The sequence below is a fragment of the Pezoporus wallicus genome, unplaced genomic scaffold (genome assembly GCF_028554395.1).
Source record: "Pezoporus wallicus isolate ANWC-B61680 ecotype Strahan unplaced genomic scaffold, APGP_CSIRO_Pwel_v1 contig_5104, whole genome shotgun sequence".
Lineage (NCBI taxonomy): Eukaryota > Metazoa > Chordata > Aves > Psittaciformes > Psittacidae > Pezoporus > Pezoporus wallicus.
In genome coordinates this window covers 1411736-1431321 of record NW_026637335.1, presented here as the reverse complement: position 1 = coordinate 1431321, position 19586 = coordinate 1411736, and the positions used below count along the sequence as shown (strand labels likewise).

The following is a 19586-nucleotide window of genomic DNA, read 5'->3' as shown; positions in this document are numbered from 1 at the left end:
TGGGTTAGAGAAACTTGATTTTGAGGAAATGATTGCCCAGACTGTCCTTTCAGTCTAGAGAGGAAGAGGGTAGAGAGGCACACACCCCAGCGTCACACACAGGGTCACGGGTGGACCCAGGCCTCGGAAGAAGGAATTAAAAATAGCAGAATGTAAGTTCAGAGAACATTCTGAGAAAGGAAAAGGAAAGAGAAAAGAAACAGCCAAAATGGGAAATGGAAATGAGTCAGGAGGGAGAGAAAAGAGTACAAATGGGAAGAAATCTGGGCTTATAAAGGAAGGGCAGTCTCTGGAATGGGAAAGGAGAGTTAAGGAGGGTCTGTCTTAAGAAAACAATGGCAAGAAGCAGTGCCAAGAACATGGTAATTCTTCCATTAAAAATTTCTGAATTATAATTTCTGGGTTTTTTTTGTTGCTAATTTGGCTGCTGTGGGTTAATAAAAATAAAGTGTGTGTGCAGGGAAATATTAGAGAAATTGAGAAGAAAAGCCTTTTACAAGAAAGACAAAAGAGAGATAAGAGGACTATCACTATTACCACATATTTCAATCGGAACATGGGTGAGGGAGGTTGCTGAAAGGTTTGAATAACAAAAACCTGCTGCTTACAGTTGGACACAGTAAACACCTGGATGCACAAAACCTCCTCCAAACCAACAGCCCACTTGCAATGATTAGCAGCTGCTCTGGTTTCTGGTTCCATCTCATAATAAAAACATTTTATTTTCCATACTTGCATGGCAATGATAATAATGATTATGGTTATTTTAACTAATGTCTAGCAAAGCTCCCATCTGTTGAATTGTTAGGACCTGCAGACAAGGTCTTGGAACATATTCGCTTCATTTTCTCTTTTTATATACAAAATAAGATTGTGTACACTTCAGGAGGGATTGAGGCAAGGCAACCCGGCAAACAAACTTGTTTCAAACAGCACTTTGTTGGAAGTGTATGTTCTTAGATCCTCAAAAGTAAACAGTGTATACTGGAGCAGGTTTTCTGCCAGTATGTGTTGGCATCCCTCCATCCACCCCAGTGGAATCAGGAGTGTTTTCTCCAGCTGAGGATCTGGTCCATCGAGAGCAAAACAGCACTCTGTGCTGCACGTTTTGAGAGAAGCACAAGGGGAAAAGCCCGTAGGGCGTCAGGAGTGGGACTTTCCCTTGCAGGCAGGTGAAGCATGCCTGCTCTTCTTCATGCACGAGGGCACTCATCCCTATTCCAGAGAAACTGCTGTTTGTTTGCCATTGAACCCCAGAAGCAAGTCATCATCAATAGAAATGGTTTAACATTAAGCAACACTGTCTAAGCAAATAGGTGATACCCTCAGAGGCTCTGGAGGATACCAGCACTCCTCTTCATGCTCTGTGTAGTTTTGTCCACTATATCATGAAAAAAAAAGCCATTTTAAGTGGAGAGATTAAACCAAGTTTGGAGATCTTCTTTTGATTTATAGGATTTTCTGCACTCTCAGTGGGCACAGTGGTTTACATTCCTGGTACAAGTGGAACGGTGGTATCTTAGAGGAAAAGAAACAAACAAACAGAGGAAGATGAAGAAGAAAGATGAAGAAGTAAGAACAGATTTTTGGCATCAGTATGGACAGGCCCAGAATGGATTGGCAAGAAGATGAGGGTGGACACTGCGTTGTGCTGTCTATGCTCCTTTCTCCAAGCAGGACCCAGACCCCTCCTATGAACCCACCACTGCAGATTGGAAACTCCTCTCATAGAATTTCCTACGTGAACTCACTGGATGTCATCAGTGGATTCACAATGCTGTTGGTACAAAGTAATGATAAAGGTGCAGAACAAAAGTCCTCTGCAACCCACAATAAGTGTATCTTGCATTTATGGCTGGTTTAAGTGGCAAGGGATGAAGTTCAGTGCGGGGTAAATTGCACTTTCCCCAGAGCATCTGGTTTATGATTCCTTCTCTTACTTATTGTATGGCACAGTGTGTGCAAACACTGTGTGTCCTGAGTTGATCTGCACCCTGGGCATTTGCTCCAGCCTTCAGGTTTGACCAAGTTCATTGGAAACACAACAGGGTCTGTTAGGAAAAGTGAATAAAACCCTGGCTCATTGCTGCAGCCCCATCGCTGACCTCTTTGTGTGCAAGGCAAAAAAATAAGCTCACTCTCATCACCCTCACAGGCTGCTGTAATATCAGGAGCAGGGATGGCTGGAGCTCCCACCCTGCTCACTGTCAGCAGATGCCTCTAAATAACAACGAGAGGATGCTAGGGAGCACTGAAATGCAGCACAACTCCTCTGGAGCTCAACACAGGCTGCCAATCAGCCATGGGAAAATAATTACACTCCAACTGCTTTTGAAATGAGGGGGAAAAGTGTCTGGAAGGGCCTTTTCAGAGCCGGGAGGATCCCTGGAGGCTGATGGAGCCGGTTAGTTTGCAAGAGTCAGGAGTGTTCAGCTTCTTGGCTGTCTTCATCTGAATGACTGCCTGCTTAAACTTAGCAGCAGCTCCGGCTCTGTGCTGGACACATTAATGTCTGCTCTTTGTGGTGCCACTAGAGAGAGTCCAGGTAAAAGGACTTGCAGCGACTGGTCCTGGTGGCTCTGCAGAGCCTTGGAGAAGGGCATGCAAGCGTGGGATCTGCGTGGCCTTCTGACCAAGTGGAACATAAACATGGCACTCTTCAGCTCTTGAGCTGGCTGCCATGGCCTCGAGCACCACCTGAGCACCAACACTTTCTACACCTGAAAGCCTGTAGTAGGGAAGTTGTTCCTCGCTTCTCACAGCCCCAGCTGCTCTTGCATGGCAACACCATGGAAGGAGATGGCTGTAAGACACCTGCCTGGTCTCTCCCACATCTTTACCACCTTCTGCAAGGTCTTTCTGCTCAGTTCCTCCTCAAATTATTCAGCAATGGCCCAGATAGGCATCAAATATCCCAATTCAGTGCAATTCCAAACACTAGCTGTGTTTACCCATAAATTTATAAGTCTTCCCCCAAGCCAAGAAGCAAACAAAAAAAAAGCAACCCTGAAAACCCAAACAGGCTCAAGAACTGCCACAACAAAGCACTGAGAAGAGGCAGGTTCAAGCAAATACTGGGGGAAGCACACGCAATGTGGTACCATACCTTTTGCTCCAAAGCAAAACATAGAGCTGAAGGAAAATGCCATCTCCTTCCTAACAGCTTCTCCTTGCAGGAGGGAGCCTGTCCTGGGCTCGCTCCCTGGTGCTGCAGCATCTCCAGAGCACATAGGGGTGCATCAGATGTTTCAGTGGGGGGAAAGCTCAGGCTCTGAGGAGCTGGAGTGAAGACATTGCTCCCAGGGTAAATACACAGGCAGTTCTTAGCTGACCTGGTAGCAGTGCCAGCAGAGCCAAGTCTGCTCTGCTTGCCTGGCCTGACGTGAATGCAGTCATAGCTCCAAGTAATCTGAGTAGCTGGATCCTCAGAAATGCTCAAAACAACTATAATTTAAACATGTTAGAGCTGGAGGATGCTTGTCCTCGCTCTAGTGAGAAAAGGAGAAGGCCAGAAAGAGTTCACTGCTAGCTCTTATAAACTAGACTGGAAGTGTTTAGAAAAACAACATTGACATGCTTTGCATGAAGATAAAATCTGCAAGATGCTGAGACACCTGGGTCGTGTGTTTTTATCCCAAAGATAGGGGAGCTGGCAGGAGTGGGTTTGCTCCCTGGACTGGGCAGGGCAGGCGCCCATTTCCTGCTGCATGAAACTCGGCTGCAGAGGGTCTTTGGAGAGTGAGAACAAAGCATCAGAGCTCACTTCTGAAGAAGAGGGGAAGGACAGAAAAGAAAGAAAACAAGCAGAATAAATCTGAATTGTAACAAAATTAAAGGATGTATTGAAATTTCCACATTTGGAAGTGATTTTTTTTTTTCCCGTCAGACAAAAGGCTGAGGCTTTAGGTGTTGAAATACTGATCTCTTTTTTAATTTGCTCTAAATGGCCTATCTGGATGAGCTGCAGGTGAACCAGCAGCAATAAAGGACTGATGCAATCCGCAAATATTTTCACATCAAGTGTAATGTGATGCTCTTCCCTTTGTTTGGGTTGTTTTCTTTCCTGCTCTGCATGAGGTGCAGGTTTCTCAGCTTTCAGTACGTGATGCAGGTTCGCTTATTCTTCTGGCTGCTGCCTATTTTCTAACTCACCCCCACTTTACATTCAGGGAATGAAAAACCACCTCCCATGTGGTGTCACATCGGGACTGAAATGTCAGCTTAACTCTGTACACAAAGAGTTTTATTTGCATCCCTCCAGCTGCATGTGCTGGAAGCGAACGAAGCGGTAGCACCATTGTGAAAAGCTGCTCACCTGTGATCAGTGATCCACTTGCTCTGTTTTAATGTGGATTTTCAATTGTTTCACTCTATTTCTCCACTGTCTTTCTTCAGAGCGCAGTTGCTTTCCTATCTGGCATTTTCCTCGCTGTCCCCAAGCAACCTCTCCTACTTGCTCTTTCCTACAATAACCCCATTCCTCACTATTGTTTCCTTTCCTTTTTTTTTTTGTTGTTGTTATTTTCAGTTGATGGAGGCCCGGGGGCCCCTGCTCTGTGCTGGGGGTTCCTCTTCCAGTTGCAGCACTCAGCAGACACGTTGGAGCTGGAGCACTGCCTCCTGTGTGTCGCATTGGTGTCTGCAGAAGAGGCTCGCCGATGAGCATTTTATATCTGCTTTGCAGGAGCATACATAATCTGTCAAAGTGCAGAGCAGCGATGAATCGGGTCTTTGATGCAAATAAGAAGCAGGCACATGGCATGAAGCGTTTGGGAGCACTTCAGGCTAAAAAGGAAAAAGAAAAAAAGGAAACAGAAAAAGATGCAGCTGTGAAGAATACAAATATTGGCTCCTCAAGGAAACCTCCATATTGTATCCATTATTGCAATCTACTTATTTGTTCAGGGCTAATGCTTTCCATTTTGAGATTGTCATGGGTCTGGTTTCCCATCCTCAGAGAGCAGACAAAAAAGTCTAAGCAGCAATATTCTTCATGAGGTAGCTGCATAAGGAGCCTTTCTCCCCTGTCTGGCTGACAGAGCAGATTGCTGTTTGAGAGAACCTGCTATTAAAATGAATAAGGACCCCTTTGTGCATGAGAAAGCAGGGGAAAAAAAAATTGGCCTCTTCCCACCTTCTCCATCTTCTCTTGCTATGAGAAAAAGTATCTGCACTGCCTTCCTCACTGCAGCTATTGTGAATGCCTTGTGATGGAGACTGCTGGAAGAGGGGAGGCTTTACACAGCCTTTCCGAAAGCTCCTCTGCAGCTCCAGAGGCTGTAAGCGAGGCTCTGAGCAGCTGCTGGCTGTGGTCATCCATGGAGATCGATATGGGGCTCGTCTGACACTCCAGCACTAAATTTTGCATGATCTGCAGGAAAAGCAGAAGGGAAGTGAGGTGTAAGCAGTGCATAGAGCAGTTTTGTTACATGCCCTGCAGTTGCCTTGGCCCTGGAGCCTGGCTTGGCAATGCTTCTGGTCACCACCATGGTCTTGCTGGTGTTGAGCTCAGGACAAACATTTCAGCTGGCAAAACGTGGCTGAGGGTGGCCTCGTGCTCCAGCATCAGTCACTGCCTCACTTCTTCTTTTACACACTGGGAATAACAGTCACTCCCTGCTCAACAGGGAAGTTAGGAGCCTGAGGTCGTTAGAGGTTACTCTGTTACTGTGATAACGGGGCTGAGATAGTACAGGAGCAATGGAGAACAGTTTTCTGTTAGGGCTGTAAGAGAAGGGTGATAAGCTGTTATGTTCTGGGAACTGACTTGAGACCCCTGGGCCAAACGCTCCTCTGCTATAGCGAGGGGTAAGTCAGCCAAACCCTGCTGATAAGCATCACCCTGGCCACAATGCAGCTGCAAAGGTCCCATGGCACAGCGGGCACAAATAGTAGTCACCACTAAACCCAGCAAATTGAAACGCTTTGCTTTGCATCCCACTTATAGCTCATTTCATATGATGCCAGGTAAAGCAGCATTGCACACTGGGAAATGCATGAAGGAGGAGACCCCAGAGCGATTCCCTGCAGCACAGCCTCGTGGCACAGCCTGAACTACCATAGCGTGAGCAATAACAAGTTTGAAATGACCCTGTTTGCTCTTGTTGATCCCAAGCGTTTCAAATGAAGCTGAGGTAAAGCCTCTGAAAACGAAATATTTGTACCTGTGAATGATCTGCTATGGCCAATCACTCCAGGAGGGCTACCGCTAAGCAGAAACCCAAATCTTTCCTCCACCTACACGTGTCTTCAGTGTCTATTGCAGCCATTTCTCTAAAACCAAAAAACACAGAGCACATATTTGAGAGAGCTACAGAACTCTTGTTTCATCAAAAATGAGGCAGTACATCTTTTCACTTTCCCTCTTTGCGGTCACTTCAGCCATTTCCCCCAAACTGTCCTGGCTGGGTGCTGTGGCCATACCAGTAGTGTTTAATTGGAGGACACCATGCTGGTAGAGCAGCATGTCATCTGACAGTGAGGGGTTCTCTGGCAGCACTGGGTGCACAGGCAGGGGTAAAACACACACAAGGCTGGCCTTTTGTCACAACTTCACTCAAAGAGGTTTGCTGATTTCTCGTCTTATTGAAGGTTACATGCCTGATGGACAAAATCCATCCTCCTGATGGACAAAATGCTGTTGGTGCCACCCCAAGGGAACCTGTTAGCGGACCCTGACCCCTTATGCCTTTTGGAGAGGGGGAGAGAAAATGTCTTTCCAACACTGGACTCTGTTGTTCGTGTGCAGTGTAGCTGCCTTTATCACCTCTGCCCTTGGATAAGTAGGTTTGTACTTATATACAGAATATATCAAAACCAATCATAAAAGACATGAGTATTTAAATATAGATCTCTTCATCCAAAAGGAGCTAAAACTGTGTTTATGCAAGCTGGGATAGTAAAGGCAGTGCTCTTCTGTGGTGTTTCTGCACTGAACTTAAAGTCCCTGTAGTTTAACATTAAATAAAAAGAAACAACCAAGTCCCTTGATTTACTATATTCTCAAACAGCCCTACATTTACTCCCTCTCCCAACACCCCCAGAAGAGTGCAGCATGGATGGTTTGTATTGACATAAACTTTGTCATTAGGATAAAGAACTGGTAATTGGTAAAAAGATTTCAATCTTCTAGGGAAACCAGGGGCTGGAGCACTTACATATTTTTTGTGTGATTGAATTGAATTTGGGATTGAAGCTGTTGGGCTTCCCTGGTCTCAATTCTTTATTAATTCTCCACTTTAACTTTTCATTGTCACCTTTCTTCGGGTTTTATTTGGGGGACATGGAATGGAGAAGTGGTTGAACACCTGCCTTCTGTTTGCTGCCCAGAGAACACCCTGTATTAATATATATATAGGGTATGTTAATAATACCCTATATTTCTTCTTCTTTTCCCTTGCAACTACCCATTTATTCTCATGACTTCCTTCTAAGAGCCACTTTCCCAACGAAACATGCCCTTTGGAAGTGTGAGGTGTAAGCAGTATCTCTTGCTACAGCCCTCCTCATTGGAGTATCACTGTTTTAGAGGAACATCTGGTAGAAATAAACAGGGAGAATCCAAAATATATAACCCTGCTGCAGGGTCAGTGGCCGTGGAGGAGGCTGCGGGCTCAGGCACCGCACACTGGAAGCTGCAGAGGCTGATGAGATCAGTGCCTTTGTATTTATGGGCAGTACTGACCGTTTGCAGGGAGCTGGGGTTATTTCATCAGCACCTGCCACCACAGGAGAGAGTTACTGTACTTAGAGGTTTAATATGGGCAGATGCCATGGCTGAACTGCTGCTTTCTGTGGCTGTCAATTCTCCTGACCTGCCACAGTGTCCCCTGCTATGATCAGCCCATGCAGATGCGCTGGGAACGGTTGCTGACCTTTGGAACAGCCCCAGAATGTAATGATCAGTTTTAGTTTTAATGGCGGTGAAAGCAAACTTTACAGTCAGATTGGTATTAGCAGCACAATTCAGATTTGAACAGGCAGTGGTTATCTTGTGATCTACAAGTTCTCCTGCTGCATCACAAGATAAAAGTACTCAGGACCTCAGGATGTGCAGAACTGTCCCCCAGGGCTTTGGCAACTGTTTCTCAGTGCCTCTGTTTTATTAGTTCACATCCCCAAAGCCTGTTTTTCCTACCACAGGATATGATTAACCCTGACTGGAGTCATCACCCTGCATCCCAAAGCAGAAAATCCACCTGAATACCCCACAAAGCCTCTGCTCACCCCAAGTCCAGTGCAGCGTGGGACCAGACAGCCCTCATGGGTCTGCTTTGGGGCAGGTCTTCTGGGCCACCTTGTCATGGGTGCCCATGGAGCCTTGCTGGTCTCCTTTGCCCAGGTAGGGAACGGGGTGCTACACTGGTGTGGGCACCACAAACTCTTCTGCACAGGGTGAGGATGCTGCTCTGTGTTTGTAGGGAGGGTGCAGTGATGCCCTTCCTGCCTGGGCATCTGGGAAAGGGCAAGGAGGAACATAAACCAGCTGTGAAGTCCTGTGAACTTGTGGCATAGTAAGTCAGCGGAAGAAGGACATGGAGGCATGTGGGAGGAGATGCTATTACAGGAGGCAGAGGCTCAAGGGCAATTATGGGGAATTTCTCATTCCACTTTCCACGAAAAATAGTGGTGAAAGGGCACTGTAGCATTTCTAAGCCCTCACTCACGTAAGCAGTGTGTGATCATCAGTGCAGCAAGCTTCCTGCCATGAGTAACTTGGACGGAAAAAGGGGCAGAGAATAAGGACTGTCTCATTTCAAACGGTTACTCAGAAAGGAAAAAAAGCCTTGGCTGACTCCTGGGGTGGATGAAGTGCTTCAACAGTCAGGCCACACGCTTGCCTGTTGCAATAGCTGCTCACAAAAGTTAGCCCTTTGCAGCACTCCTGGCATGGGCTTGCCAGACAAAATATCTGCAGAAACCTCTTTCCTGGTGCTGAGAGTGATTCCCAAAACACAGGGCAATGCTGTGCCTTTTGTCCTTGATTCCACGAGGCGTCCTCTGGGGGAGTCATGGGGGCAGCGTGGAGCCTTGAAGATAAGCCCAAGCAGAGCATCCCAGAGACGTGCTCCTCAGAAATAAAAGGTTTACAATGGGCTAAACCATAAACCAAACTCTGTTTAGTCTTCAGCATCCCTAGCAGGGACATGCAGCAGATTCCTGGAAGCGGAGTTTTTATTACCAACTGAAATAGGGCAGGTCTTCTAACTCCTACACTTTTTCTTCCCCTAAACATGGTGAATGTCCATCTCGAATATATTTATGGAACTAACAAAGGGTCCTCGCTTTACTCCAGAGCAGTCTGGCTTCCTTTAAAGCTTAAGAAGCTGCATTAACAGGAAAGAAACAGGCACATTTCACCCTCAAGTGAAGTTTGCAAATGCTCCAACTATTTCTTTGTGTGTGTGGCCACTCACAGAGCTGAAATTAACAGCTTGGGAGAAGTAGGGTTGAGCTACCGATCTTGCCAACCCAGGCACCAGGAGGTGGATTTGTAACCCCAAGCAGCAGACTGGGCTCTTCATCCCTCAGGTTTCCTTTCAGTAGCACTTTTAAGATGTTTTATTCCTTACACTGATGGTGTGAGATTTTATTCCTTACACTGATGGTATTTTAAAATGTGATGTGCTTTCCTTCATTTTTGCTACTTTTTGGTCCGTCCCCCCCCAGTAACCAGGTCATGCCCTCCCTGCTGCTGTATGTGAAGGATAAAGATCCCAGTGTTCTCCCTCCTGCCATATGGAAGAATTCCCTCTTCTAATATCAGACCATAGTGGAAAAGGGTAAAAAAAAAAGGGCTAAATTAGGATCCAGCTTGAGAATTAGCTCCTGCTAAGGGATCTGCAGCCCCTCGGTGTACAGACCCCTACTGCAGTGGTAGAGGCAGTGGGAGGACAGTAGGGGAGAAAGCACCTTGGTCAGAGCAGGAAATCTCTCTTTATTGCCAGTGCTTGGAGTTTATTGCTTGTTAAACTGAAGGCTCTCACATCTTGCAAGCATTTTATGTGAAGACACTCCATATATAATAAGGGTGGTTACATCCAATGCATAATTTCTGAGCTTCCCAGCCTGTGGCATTGGAATTCACCCCCATAGCAGGCAAAAATGGTGCGGTGTTAAAAAACCTCCAATGACAACTTGCGATAGCATCACAGCTGTGAAAAAAGGGAGTGCTTTTACAACCTGAGGAAGAAAGACCACGAAGGGCTTGTAAACAAGATAGACATGCCATCACGTATTGGAAGTATGATGTCACCTGCTGTGATTTATAGTGCGAGCAATTATATACATGCATATGGGGGGAAAACTCGCCCAGAACTTAACACTTCCAGAAGTAATGATTAATTCTGGCTGATGGCACATGGGGCACGTAGCTTAGGAGAAATCAGCAAGTGCCCTTCTCCCTGCAGTCAGGGTCAGATGATTTTAGCATGGCTCAAGAAGAACATGAAGAAAAGTACTATCCTGCACCAGCAGCATGTCGAGGGAAGGCTGCAGTGGGGAGGCCCATCCCAAGCAGCTGCTGAAGAGGAGCACAGAGCGGCCAAGGCCAGGATTCATTGGAAACCAAGGTTTGTACTGTTCTCTTGGAAACAGAAAGACTGTGTTATTTTTGCAAACAGAAATCTAGTTTGTGGTTAGCTTCTGGCAGCAGGTGGCTGCTTTGGACCCTCTCTGAAAATAAGCACAAATAAAACCACATTTTAGCCTGCTATGAAGACAAAATGGTGCCTGTTTGGCTCTCTGCTTGCCCAGAAGTTTATGCTGAAACCAGTCCTCTAAGAGGTGAAGGGGGGCGGGTTTTCCTCTGTATGGGAGGCACCATGCCCTGAGCAGCTGCTAGACCAGGAGTTCTTGTTTGTTAAGTGATACTCCCTGCCCCATCTTCCCATTGAGGAATGTGAATGTTATCCGCCGTGCTCTAATCCCCTGGTCCCCCAAAAGAGGTTACTGCTTCCACCGAGATACGAAGCAGATTTTTCTCCCTTGTATTCAAACATTTTATTCCACTTCGTACTCTAAAAAGCTGGTGGTGCCTTTTCAACGCACTGGGAAAAGACACGGACCATATTAAGCAATGGTTTAGAAGGCCCGATTCCAAGTTTTTGAGTGCTTCGGGCTGACAGACGCACAGCAAGTGATGGTCAGGAATGACAACGCAGCTGGGTTGGGAGTGCTTATGATACTCCAGTTATTTTTCCATCTTTGAGCAAAGAGAAATGATCCTGCAGTACAAGTACAAATGCTGCTGTCTAATTTACCCACTGAATTATTGTTATTTGCCAAATTAGGAGTGTGTAAGTGAAAGGTTAGCACAGCAAAGCCTGCCTCTTCAGCATCACAGCAGTGTGGCAAATCCTTCTCCTCTTGACTAGGACTTCTGTCATGGTGATGTGATATCAAAGGGCTGTATTTACCTCCAACTTCCAACAAAAGCTTTGTGGGTCCAAGCTCCATTCCAGGACAGCCATTCAATGGAGATACAGCATTTTTTAGACAATGTGGATGGTGCTGCTGGAGCCCAGAGCAGGAGGAGGGACCTGGGTTCCCTGCAGCCACGTGTGAATGAGTGCACCTGGACCCCTTTCCATGGCTGGGTCCTTCCCTCCAGGAAGACAGGAAAAAGCCAAGAGGAAGGCAAGAGGGAAAACTCAAAGATTATGAAATAAAATGCAGACAGGGGCAGGAAAGGGGGGCATTGCCTGTGACCAGCACCAGAGCCAACAGGACGTTACAGGCAATGAGCACCATCTGAAGAAAGAAGAAACCTCATCAGGCAGCAAGCAGTTGCTCCACGAATAATGCAGCACTAGGGGACACTATTGTACCATAAACTGCAGCACATACAGAGGAAAAAACCAGTCCAATTTCAAGAAAGAAACCTAACACTTCACTTTTTTGAGGCATTCCTGACACCAGCGCTGTACCAGGATGGCACTTTGTCCCCTCTTCCCACCCCTTGTCATTTTTTAGAGACCATACAAATGCCACAACTTCGAACTCACCTTGTGACAGTAACGGCTCCCGTTTCCTGGCACCTGTTTCTCTCCAGGTCCTTCATCCTGAGCAGAACCCGAGCAGCATTTGCTGCAAGGATAGCACTTTGGTTTGTTCCGTGAAGCAGGGTCACAAGCAGGGGACGACTGCCCTTGGCTCTCACGTGGAGCTGGGTTTCTGCTGAGCTGACAGCAAAGCTTCCTCCTCAGCAGTATGGGCTGGAGTTCTATAACTAAATAACATGCTGCAGATCCTGCATCTGTTCTGGGAAAAACTAAGCAGAAAACATCATTCTCGGTAGACTTTTCCATGCAAGAACCTGTGTGTGATACATGGCCACGTAGGACACCCAAATACATCGTGCTCACCAAAAGCTTTACTTCCTTCCAGGTGTCTTGTAAGCATTTCCTATCTGTAAATACAGATCTGTTGAGGTCCCAACTGCTATTGGTTGGGGTGCTCCACCTCTGCAAAACCTACCAAGACCCCAATTGCCCTCAGATGATGCCCCAAATCCACTGAAGTTGGCAGCAAAGGCCAGCTTGTCTGGACCAAATTCCAGCTCCAAGCCAGCATGTCCTCCCACATACATCCTTACAGATTATTGTTATGCGAGTATTATGCTAGTGCTGCATGTAGACAAAAGTGTATTGTAGGGAATAAGAATCTGTATGCAAAGACAGAAAACGGTGGTTGGTAACATTTTACTTACAACATTGTCATTTAATTTTCAGCAAGCTTTTTTTAAGTAGTCTTCCCTATTGCACAAAACCACTGCCATTTCTCTTGCCATGACCATTGTCTCATTAAAAAAATAAAATAGGACAGATACACCTCTGGTACAATAGAAATGCTTGCAATATACATAAATGGTGCTTCACTGTACAATATTTTAATATTTGGGAATATGCATATTATTCCTACGTGTTCTTTCATTCAGTTTTCCCTGATTTCTATTTACAGTTGCACAATGCTTTTAATGCCCAGAAACAGAGCTAGAATACTCAGTGCTAAGCCTTGAAAAGAAGTTTTAGCCAACTCTCACTCATTTTCTCATAGCAGCCTACAGGTCTAGCTGTGAGCTAGACGTTTTGCCCTCTATGTTTAGGGGGATCTGTAACACTCCTGTACACCAGCAGCTTCCAGCCCTCTTCCGCTTCACACATCCTTGCAATTTTTATAAAGGGGTTTCAGGTCTTGTTGAAAATTCACATCCTTAAGGTATCTGAAGGCAATTTTGCCTTTTTAAGTGCTTTTTGATGACCCAGGGATACACAGAGTGTGGTATAAACAGTGAACTTACTCATCTCTATCTGTAAAGAGTTTCTCAAGCAGAACACTGCTCCAAGCCAAACTGCCTTTGCTCACTCCTATTCTACAGTATTAAAATGGATTTCTTTAAGATTACATCAAGTAACATCATAAATACCACATCAAAACATACTCGCCATTGATATATCAACCACTTTTCCCACTAGGAGTGTTAATCCTATAAGAATTTGTTTCTTTTCTGAAGCATCACACATCTCTAGCTGGGCTTTGCTCCAGCAAAAGGCAGGCAGCGCTACTTTTCCATGAGGTTCACTGGAAAAGCACGGGAATGTTTCCCTCTGTCCAAGACTCTGGCATTTTTCTTTACCTAAGAAACATAGCCCAATCTGGTTTTCCACTATACGGGTCTTTCTAGAGAACTTTCCAAAGGCCTTGGGTTGCCCCTTTTCTGCAACATGAGAGGAAGATGAACACTCTTGAGCAAGTCAAGTATTCTAAATAGCTTTTTTTAAGAGCAACTTCTGCCTTTTAATATTTCTTTAAAAGCCTTGGCCACTATCTCAGAAAGGCCTGATCCTGCACTGACTCTGGGTACCCAGCCCCATGCTTTAAGGTAAAACCTCCCAAAGAGCTGGAGTGATAATCCATCACTTCCAGGACCAGTCCCATTCAAATAAGTTTCAGATGGACACAAGGACACTGCAGTTTTAAAACTGCTCCCACAGGTAAGATTCTTCTAGAAATCCAAAAGACACTGGCAGAGCTACTGCCCATGAAAACGTGGCCAAGGAGCTGCCCCTTCGGGGTGGGAGACAAGCTTCAAGCCCGAGTTCTTGTGTTTGCAGAGCCCGGCACCAGCCCTGCAAGCCTTCCACATACAATTATCTGGAAAACTGCACTCCAAAGCAGAAGCAGCTGGAACAGGGCAGGAATTACCCTGGCCTTTGCTGTGTAAATAATTTAGTGGCTGTTTGAAGATCCTGTGAAAACTCTGCCCTCCTCATTTGCCACTTGCTCCCTGAACACCACTGGGCTGTGCACAGCAAATGTGTTTACATTTCCCACCAACACAAACGCTGTTTGTCAAGCTGTGACATGAAGCTAATGCCCAAATACAGGCTCTGAAGAGTTTGCTTGTGCGAGTTTATCATCAGATCAATAGTTTTCTGGTGCTGGCTCCTCCATCCTAAATGGCTGTGTGTGTCCAAGCAGTGCTCCTGGGGAAGCAGCTGCCCATCCCCAGCAGTGGCTGTAGTACCAAGTAGCCTAAATCGTGGATCATACACAGTTATTCCATATCTCACTGCTATGAAGGCTTGTGAGCCTCCATCATGTCTTCTGGAAGAGTTCTGAGATTTCTACTGTCCATCTGAGATCTTGGGGGAGGATTTAGCTTCCGTATGAAGGGGCCACAGCTGCCTTTTCATTCTCCTTATGGCTGTCTCCAAAGGGTTCTTCATCTTTCTCCTTCATGGAGAACTTCTTCCTGAAGGCTTGTGTCAAGCTGGAAGAAGAAGCCTTCCTAAATGTGGTAAGTCTCTTCCGAAAGTTGCCCCCTGAGAAGAAATAGAGAAGTGGGTCAAAGCAGCAGTTGGAAGCTGCCAAGGGGAGCGTTACCACAACCGATTTCTGTAGGTATATGGCATCCTCACAGCTGGCATTCTTCAGCCTCAGCACGTGGAGGTGGACCGTACGTAGAACATGGTATGGGGTGAAGCTCACCAGGAAGGTGACAGTCACTATGATGATCATCCAGACTGCCTTCTTGTGGTTAGCCCGGTTCTTCTTCAAGGAGTTTTTCATTAAGGCCCTTATGATCATGGTGTAGCAGATAGTTATGACAATAAAGGGAAGGATGAAACCCACAGTAAGGGCAATAAAATCCAGGATCACAACTAAATTTGTCTTCTGAGAGTTTTCTGGGGGTTCAAAGCATTTGGTCTTGTTGCCATGTTGGTACGTCCCATTCCGCAGAAAGGGAGCGCTTGTCAGGGTGACAAAAATCCAGATGCCAATGCAGACAAACTTCGCCCTCCTCTCCGATACCAGATTGATGTTCTGGACTGGAAAAACAATGGCTATGCAGCGGAAGAAGCTCATTGCAGTCATGAAAAAGATGCTGCAGTAGAGGTTGACGTACAGTGCGTATGAACTGACCCTGCATAGGAAGTCACTGAAGAACCAGTTTCCCTTGTGAAGGTAGTAGACGACACGCAGGGGCAGGGTGGCCACGCAGAGGAAGTCGGACACAGCAAGGTTCAGCATGTACACCTGGAAGGCTGTCTTTTGACGATATGTCTTTATGAGGACGTAGAGCACAAACCCATTGCCAACAAAGCCCATAATGCTGATCATGGAGTAGAGTGAGGAATAGACTTTGTTTCGGAAGTCATCGATGGAGTGATGGCATGACAAGTTATCAAACAGCATTGTCATGTTGGCTGGCTGGAGCACTGATTCTGCCTGGTGATGAATGTCAGGCCTAAGGATGAAAAGCCTCAGGTGAGATGTAAAGCAGCACATGAAAATTAAATGCCATTATTAGATAGGAGGAAAAAACTGCCACCTCTCCCTACAACAGAGAACAGGGAAGAAGGGGCGTAGATTGGCACCTATTTGTGTTATTATAACAATCCACTACAGCCACCTTTCTTAACAGGGGACCAACTTGGCAGCATCTTTCTTCCACTGAAAATCTCCAACTCCTTACAAACCTAGGTAGCTACTCATTGAAACAGCAGAGAGGAATAATGAAGGTGGCAACAGCTCTGTGCAAGTTAAAATAGAAAGACCAGATCTGGACCGTAAGGATTGCTCAGTTCTGCCTCTGCATTGCCTGGCAAATGCTGCCTCACTGTGCTCCACCTCCAAGTCTGCCTGCAGAAGGACAGGTCACTGCAGGAAAAAGTCTGCAAGGTTTCCAAAAGAGTAAAGGTGGTCACCTCTGCTCATAGGTAGCACCATTTCTTAAGCTTGCTTCATTAATAGTGATTAATAATACTAGCTTTGGAAAAGATACTGCTTATTCCATGTGATGAGCAAGAAGGATCCCTGTAGCAGAGAAGACACCACAGGGCTCCAGTTTCTCTGGCACTGGCTAAGCAAAGGTACTGCTGCAACACCAGCAGATGGAGGAGAAGGCTGGAGGGAGGCTCAAATAGATCAAACCTCTGGGTCTGGAGACATCTCTCCTATCAAGGTAACTCCCTAGCAAAGGGTTTCTTCTTGGAGTTGCTTTTGCACCTTACCTTGGTTTACATTCACAGGTCTGGGGCTCTCCGGAGCGGTCAGGAGGATTTTCAGATCCGCTCAGCTAGTCTTCCATGACATGTTATTGTTTCCTTTTCGTGTTCATTTGAGCACAGCCAGACATGACGCTCTGAAAATTTCTGTTGTCTTAAAGTAAAGCAAGAGAAAAATACACACGTATTTTTCTCATTTGTTTTAAATGTCCAATAGTTCAAACACAGGATCTCGCTTGCAGTCTGAGACCATGAGAAACCCCAATGATCAGAACTGCAGGATTTCAGCTTACAGGCTGAAATAACAGGACTTAAAAACAACGAAAGCGATGGCTGGGACAGGATTGGTTATAAGACCACCACATATGCTCAAACCCGATGTAAAATGGTGTTTTCATACCTAAAACCAGTCTGACAGCATTGAAGTAGTCTCTGTCACCCTCCAGGATTTACTAGGCATTCAGAACCACAATGGAATGCTCAAGGCTTCCAGGTTTCAGGCAAGCTTCAGCTATTTGAGGGTTTGTACTTTTAAAACAATTCTTTGACTATTTGCAATGCACAAAATGCATTAAAGCTCAATAGATACCAGTGAGGTGGCACAGATAGGAGAGGAGGCAAAAGCTGACACAAGGTCAAGAGGATGTTTTTCCCCCCATGCACTTGAGGGTGTGAATGACCGAGCAAGTAACTGCACAGAGGTCTTTGGCCAGAAGAGGCAGCCAAGACGCTGCCCGGCTCTGTCAAAAGCTTTCCATGAGTACATCATCACTTACAGTTCACCTTAGCTTGCATAAGCAAAGCTTATCTAGGGATGCTCATTGCAAATAATCTGTTAATCAGAGCGGGACATCGCGTTTGCAGCTGTGTCCTCTCCCTGCCTCGTCAGCCTGATTCTGGTGGTGACAGAAGCCAGACCTCAGTCCCAGCTTAGAAGAGTCTGGGCTCCTCACATACAGGACAGAGTGAGTCCGAACACCATGAGACATCATTCTAGCAATCTTGGTTCTCCTCTGCAAGGACGACCCAGCATCAAAGACTGAGCCCTGGGTCCCCTGGGAAATACCAGGATCCAGTCTTCTTCCTACACCACTGGCATCCTCGCTTGCCTGAGGTCTTCACTTCAGAACTGAGGGTCAAGTTAAAGAGCAACACTCCAATAATGTTGTAAAATCTCCAAGGTAGGATTAAATTTAAGTTTGTGGTAACATTGGCCTGATATTAACTGTTTGCTTGGGAGTGGCAGATAGAGCAATATTCTTTGCAAAAAACCTGCAGGATCCCTATTCCCTGCTTTTATCTGTCAAGCTAAAACGGAGCAGGCAAAAAAGCTCTTCCTACTGTTCCTCTTATGGCTGGCTTAATGTCTAGCAAGCAGACCCACCAAGCAAAACCCCACCACACTATGCACTGCAAGAACATACGGAAATTAGTGGCTCAATTATCTCATGAAAATTCATATAGATAGAATCTCTGTACTTACCAAGGTATTGTTCATCAGTTTTTTCTCAGATGTTAAAAAAGACAGAAAACCCACACCAAGATGTTTGAGATTAAGAGGCTGGAATGATCTCTTCTGCACACTGAGGCTTTCTTCCTCTGCCTGCACCTCCAGACAGCTATGGTCAGTATGAAGAAGGAGCAGAAAATTGACAAATGGGGCTGTGTGGCCAAGCCAGCCGGCAAGCAAAGAAGCTTTGCCTAAAAGCAACGATGCTGCAAGCCCTTCTGAGACAGCATCAGCGAGGGATCCCACTGCCTTCCTGTCACCGCAGACTGCTCTTCCCTCTGCCTGTTCAGCTGTCCTGCACAAGAGATAACCAAGAGATACCAGCAAACATCATAGCCCATCGCTTACACATCAGTTAACTTATTAAACTTCTCTGCCTATTTGTGCACACTTCTGAAGTAGCATTCAGCCAGATTCTAAACATCTTACCTGCTTTGGGGACTAAATTCCAGTCTTTCAGCTGCTATTCTTAGCGATACTAGCAGATAGTGAACAACCATGAAAAGTACTGGTCTAAAAGACAGAGACCTGTTATCAATCATATTTCTGAACATAACTTACAATATCTTTTGCAACCAAAATAAAAACTGATGATTACAATACTGAAGTGGACTGCTAAAGCGTAAGAGCTCTGCACCTGAAAAATATCCCTGTAAAAACCAAGAAACCCCACAGACCATCCTTTCCTAGCTGAAGCTTTATACCAGGTTTGCATCATGGACGAAGACAAACATCATTTCCACCGGCTGCGGTTCACTGAGCCATTATTTATACAGCTGTGGTTCACTGAGCCACATTTATTTATATGCTCCTTAGGAACATTCAGAAGCAAGAGGGAGGAAAGCATCCCAAACCAAGCAAACCCCTGAACAGCATCTTCAAGTCCTATGCAGCATAGCTGGATTTATATACTACATTTAATTACACAACCGAAAAGCAAAGTACCGTGGTTTGTGCAGAGCTCAGGTGTAAAGCACCACCGGCCCTCGGGAGCTTCGAGCCCGAGCTGGGTGTCTGGGGGGAAGCAGCGGGGAGCATCAATCAAGAACGCACTTGGCAAACACCCCATCTCCCGCAAAGCGCCCGGTCTCAGAGCGAGCATCGCAGCGATCAACCGAAGCCGGCAGCAGCCACTAATTAATAAAGCAGCTCATTAGCACGCAACGGTTCCAACCGGCTGCTCCGCCCGGCCACAAGCAGCTCCCCGACGGCCGGGACAGGGCGGCTTCCGCAGGCACCGCCCGCCACAGCCATCGGGGAGCCCCCCACTGCCACGAGTGAGCCGCGGGAGCGCTTACCGGAGCCGAGAGGGATGCGGGGCTCTGCCGGGGGTTACGGGGCTCTCCCTGCTCCGCTGCCCTTAAACCGGGGCCACCAAAGCCCCGCCCCCCGGAGGGGATGACCACGCCCCCTTGCCGCGCTTCCCTCCCCCGGACCCCCGGCTGCCCGCAGTGTGTGTAATGGCAAACCCTGTTTTGGGGGTTACAGCCCCTCGCAGAGCCGCCTGGAGGACACGGAGTCCTTTTCGTTTTGATTGCACCTCTTCCACCCTGCGATGTCCCCGG

General features: G+C 46.4%; 1 protein-coding gene across 2 annotated transcripts; it reads right to left on the bottom strand.

Annotated features, from left to right (window-relative positions):
- Positions 1 to 14114: 14114 nt before the first annotated feature.
- On the bottom strand, positions 14115 to 19032 carry CYSLTR1 (cysteinyl leukotriene receptor 1). Of its 2 annotated transcripts, XM_057404787.1 has the most exons (3): positions 18967 to 19032; positions 17995 to 18316; positions 14115 to 15751 (listed from the first exon to the last, which is right to left on the bottom strand). In XM_057404787.1, the coding sequence occupies exon 3, from the start codon at positions 15703 to 15705 to the stop codon at positions 14659 to 14661; it is 1047 nt and encodes a 348-aa protein (XP_057260770.1). In that variant the 5' UTR covers positions 15706 to 15751; positions 17995 to 18316; positions 18967 to 19032; the 3' UTR covers positions 14115 to 14658. The 2 variants fall into 2 exon arrangements, with proteins under 2 accessions (XP_057260770.1, XP_057260768.1); XM_057404785.1 differs by lacking the exon at positions 18967 to 19032 and having other exon boundaries at positions 17995 to 18601.
- Between the last annotated feature and the right edge of the window lie 554 nt (positions 19033 to 19586).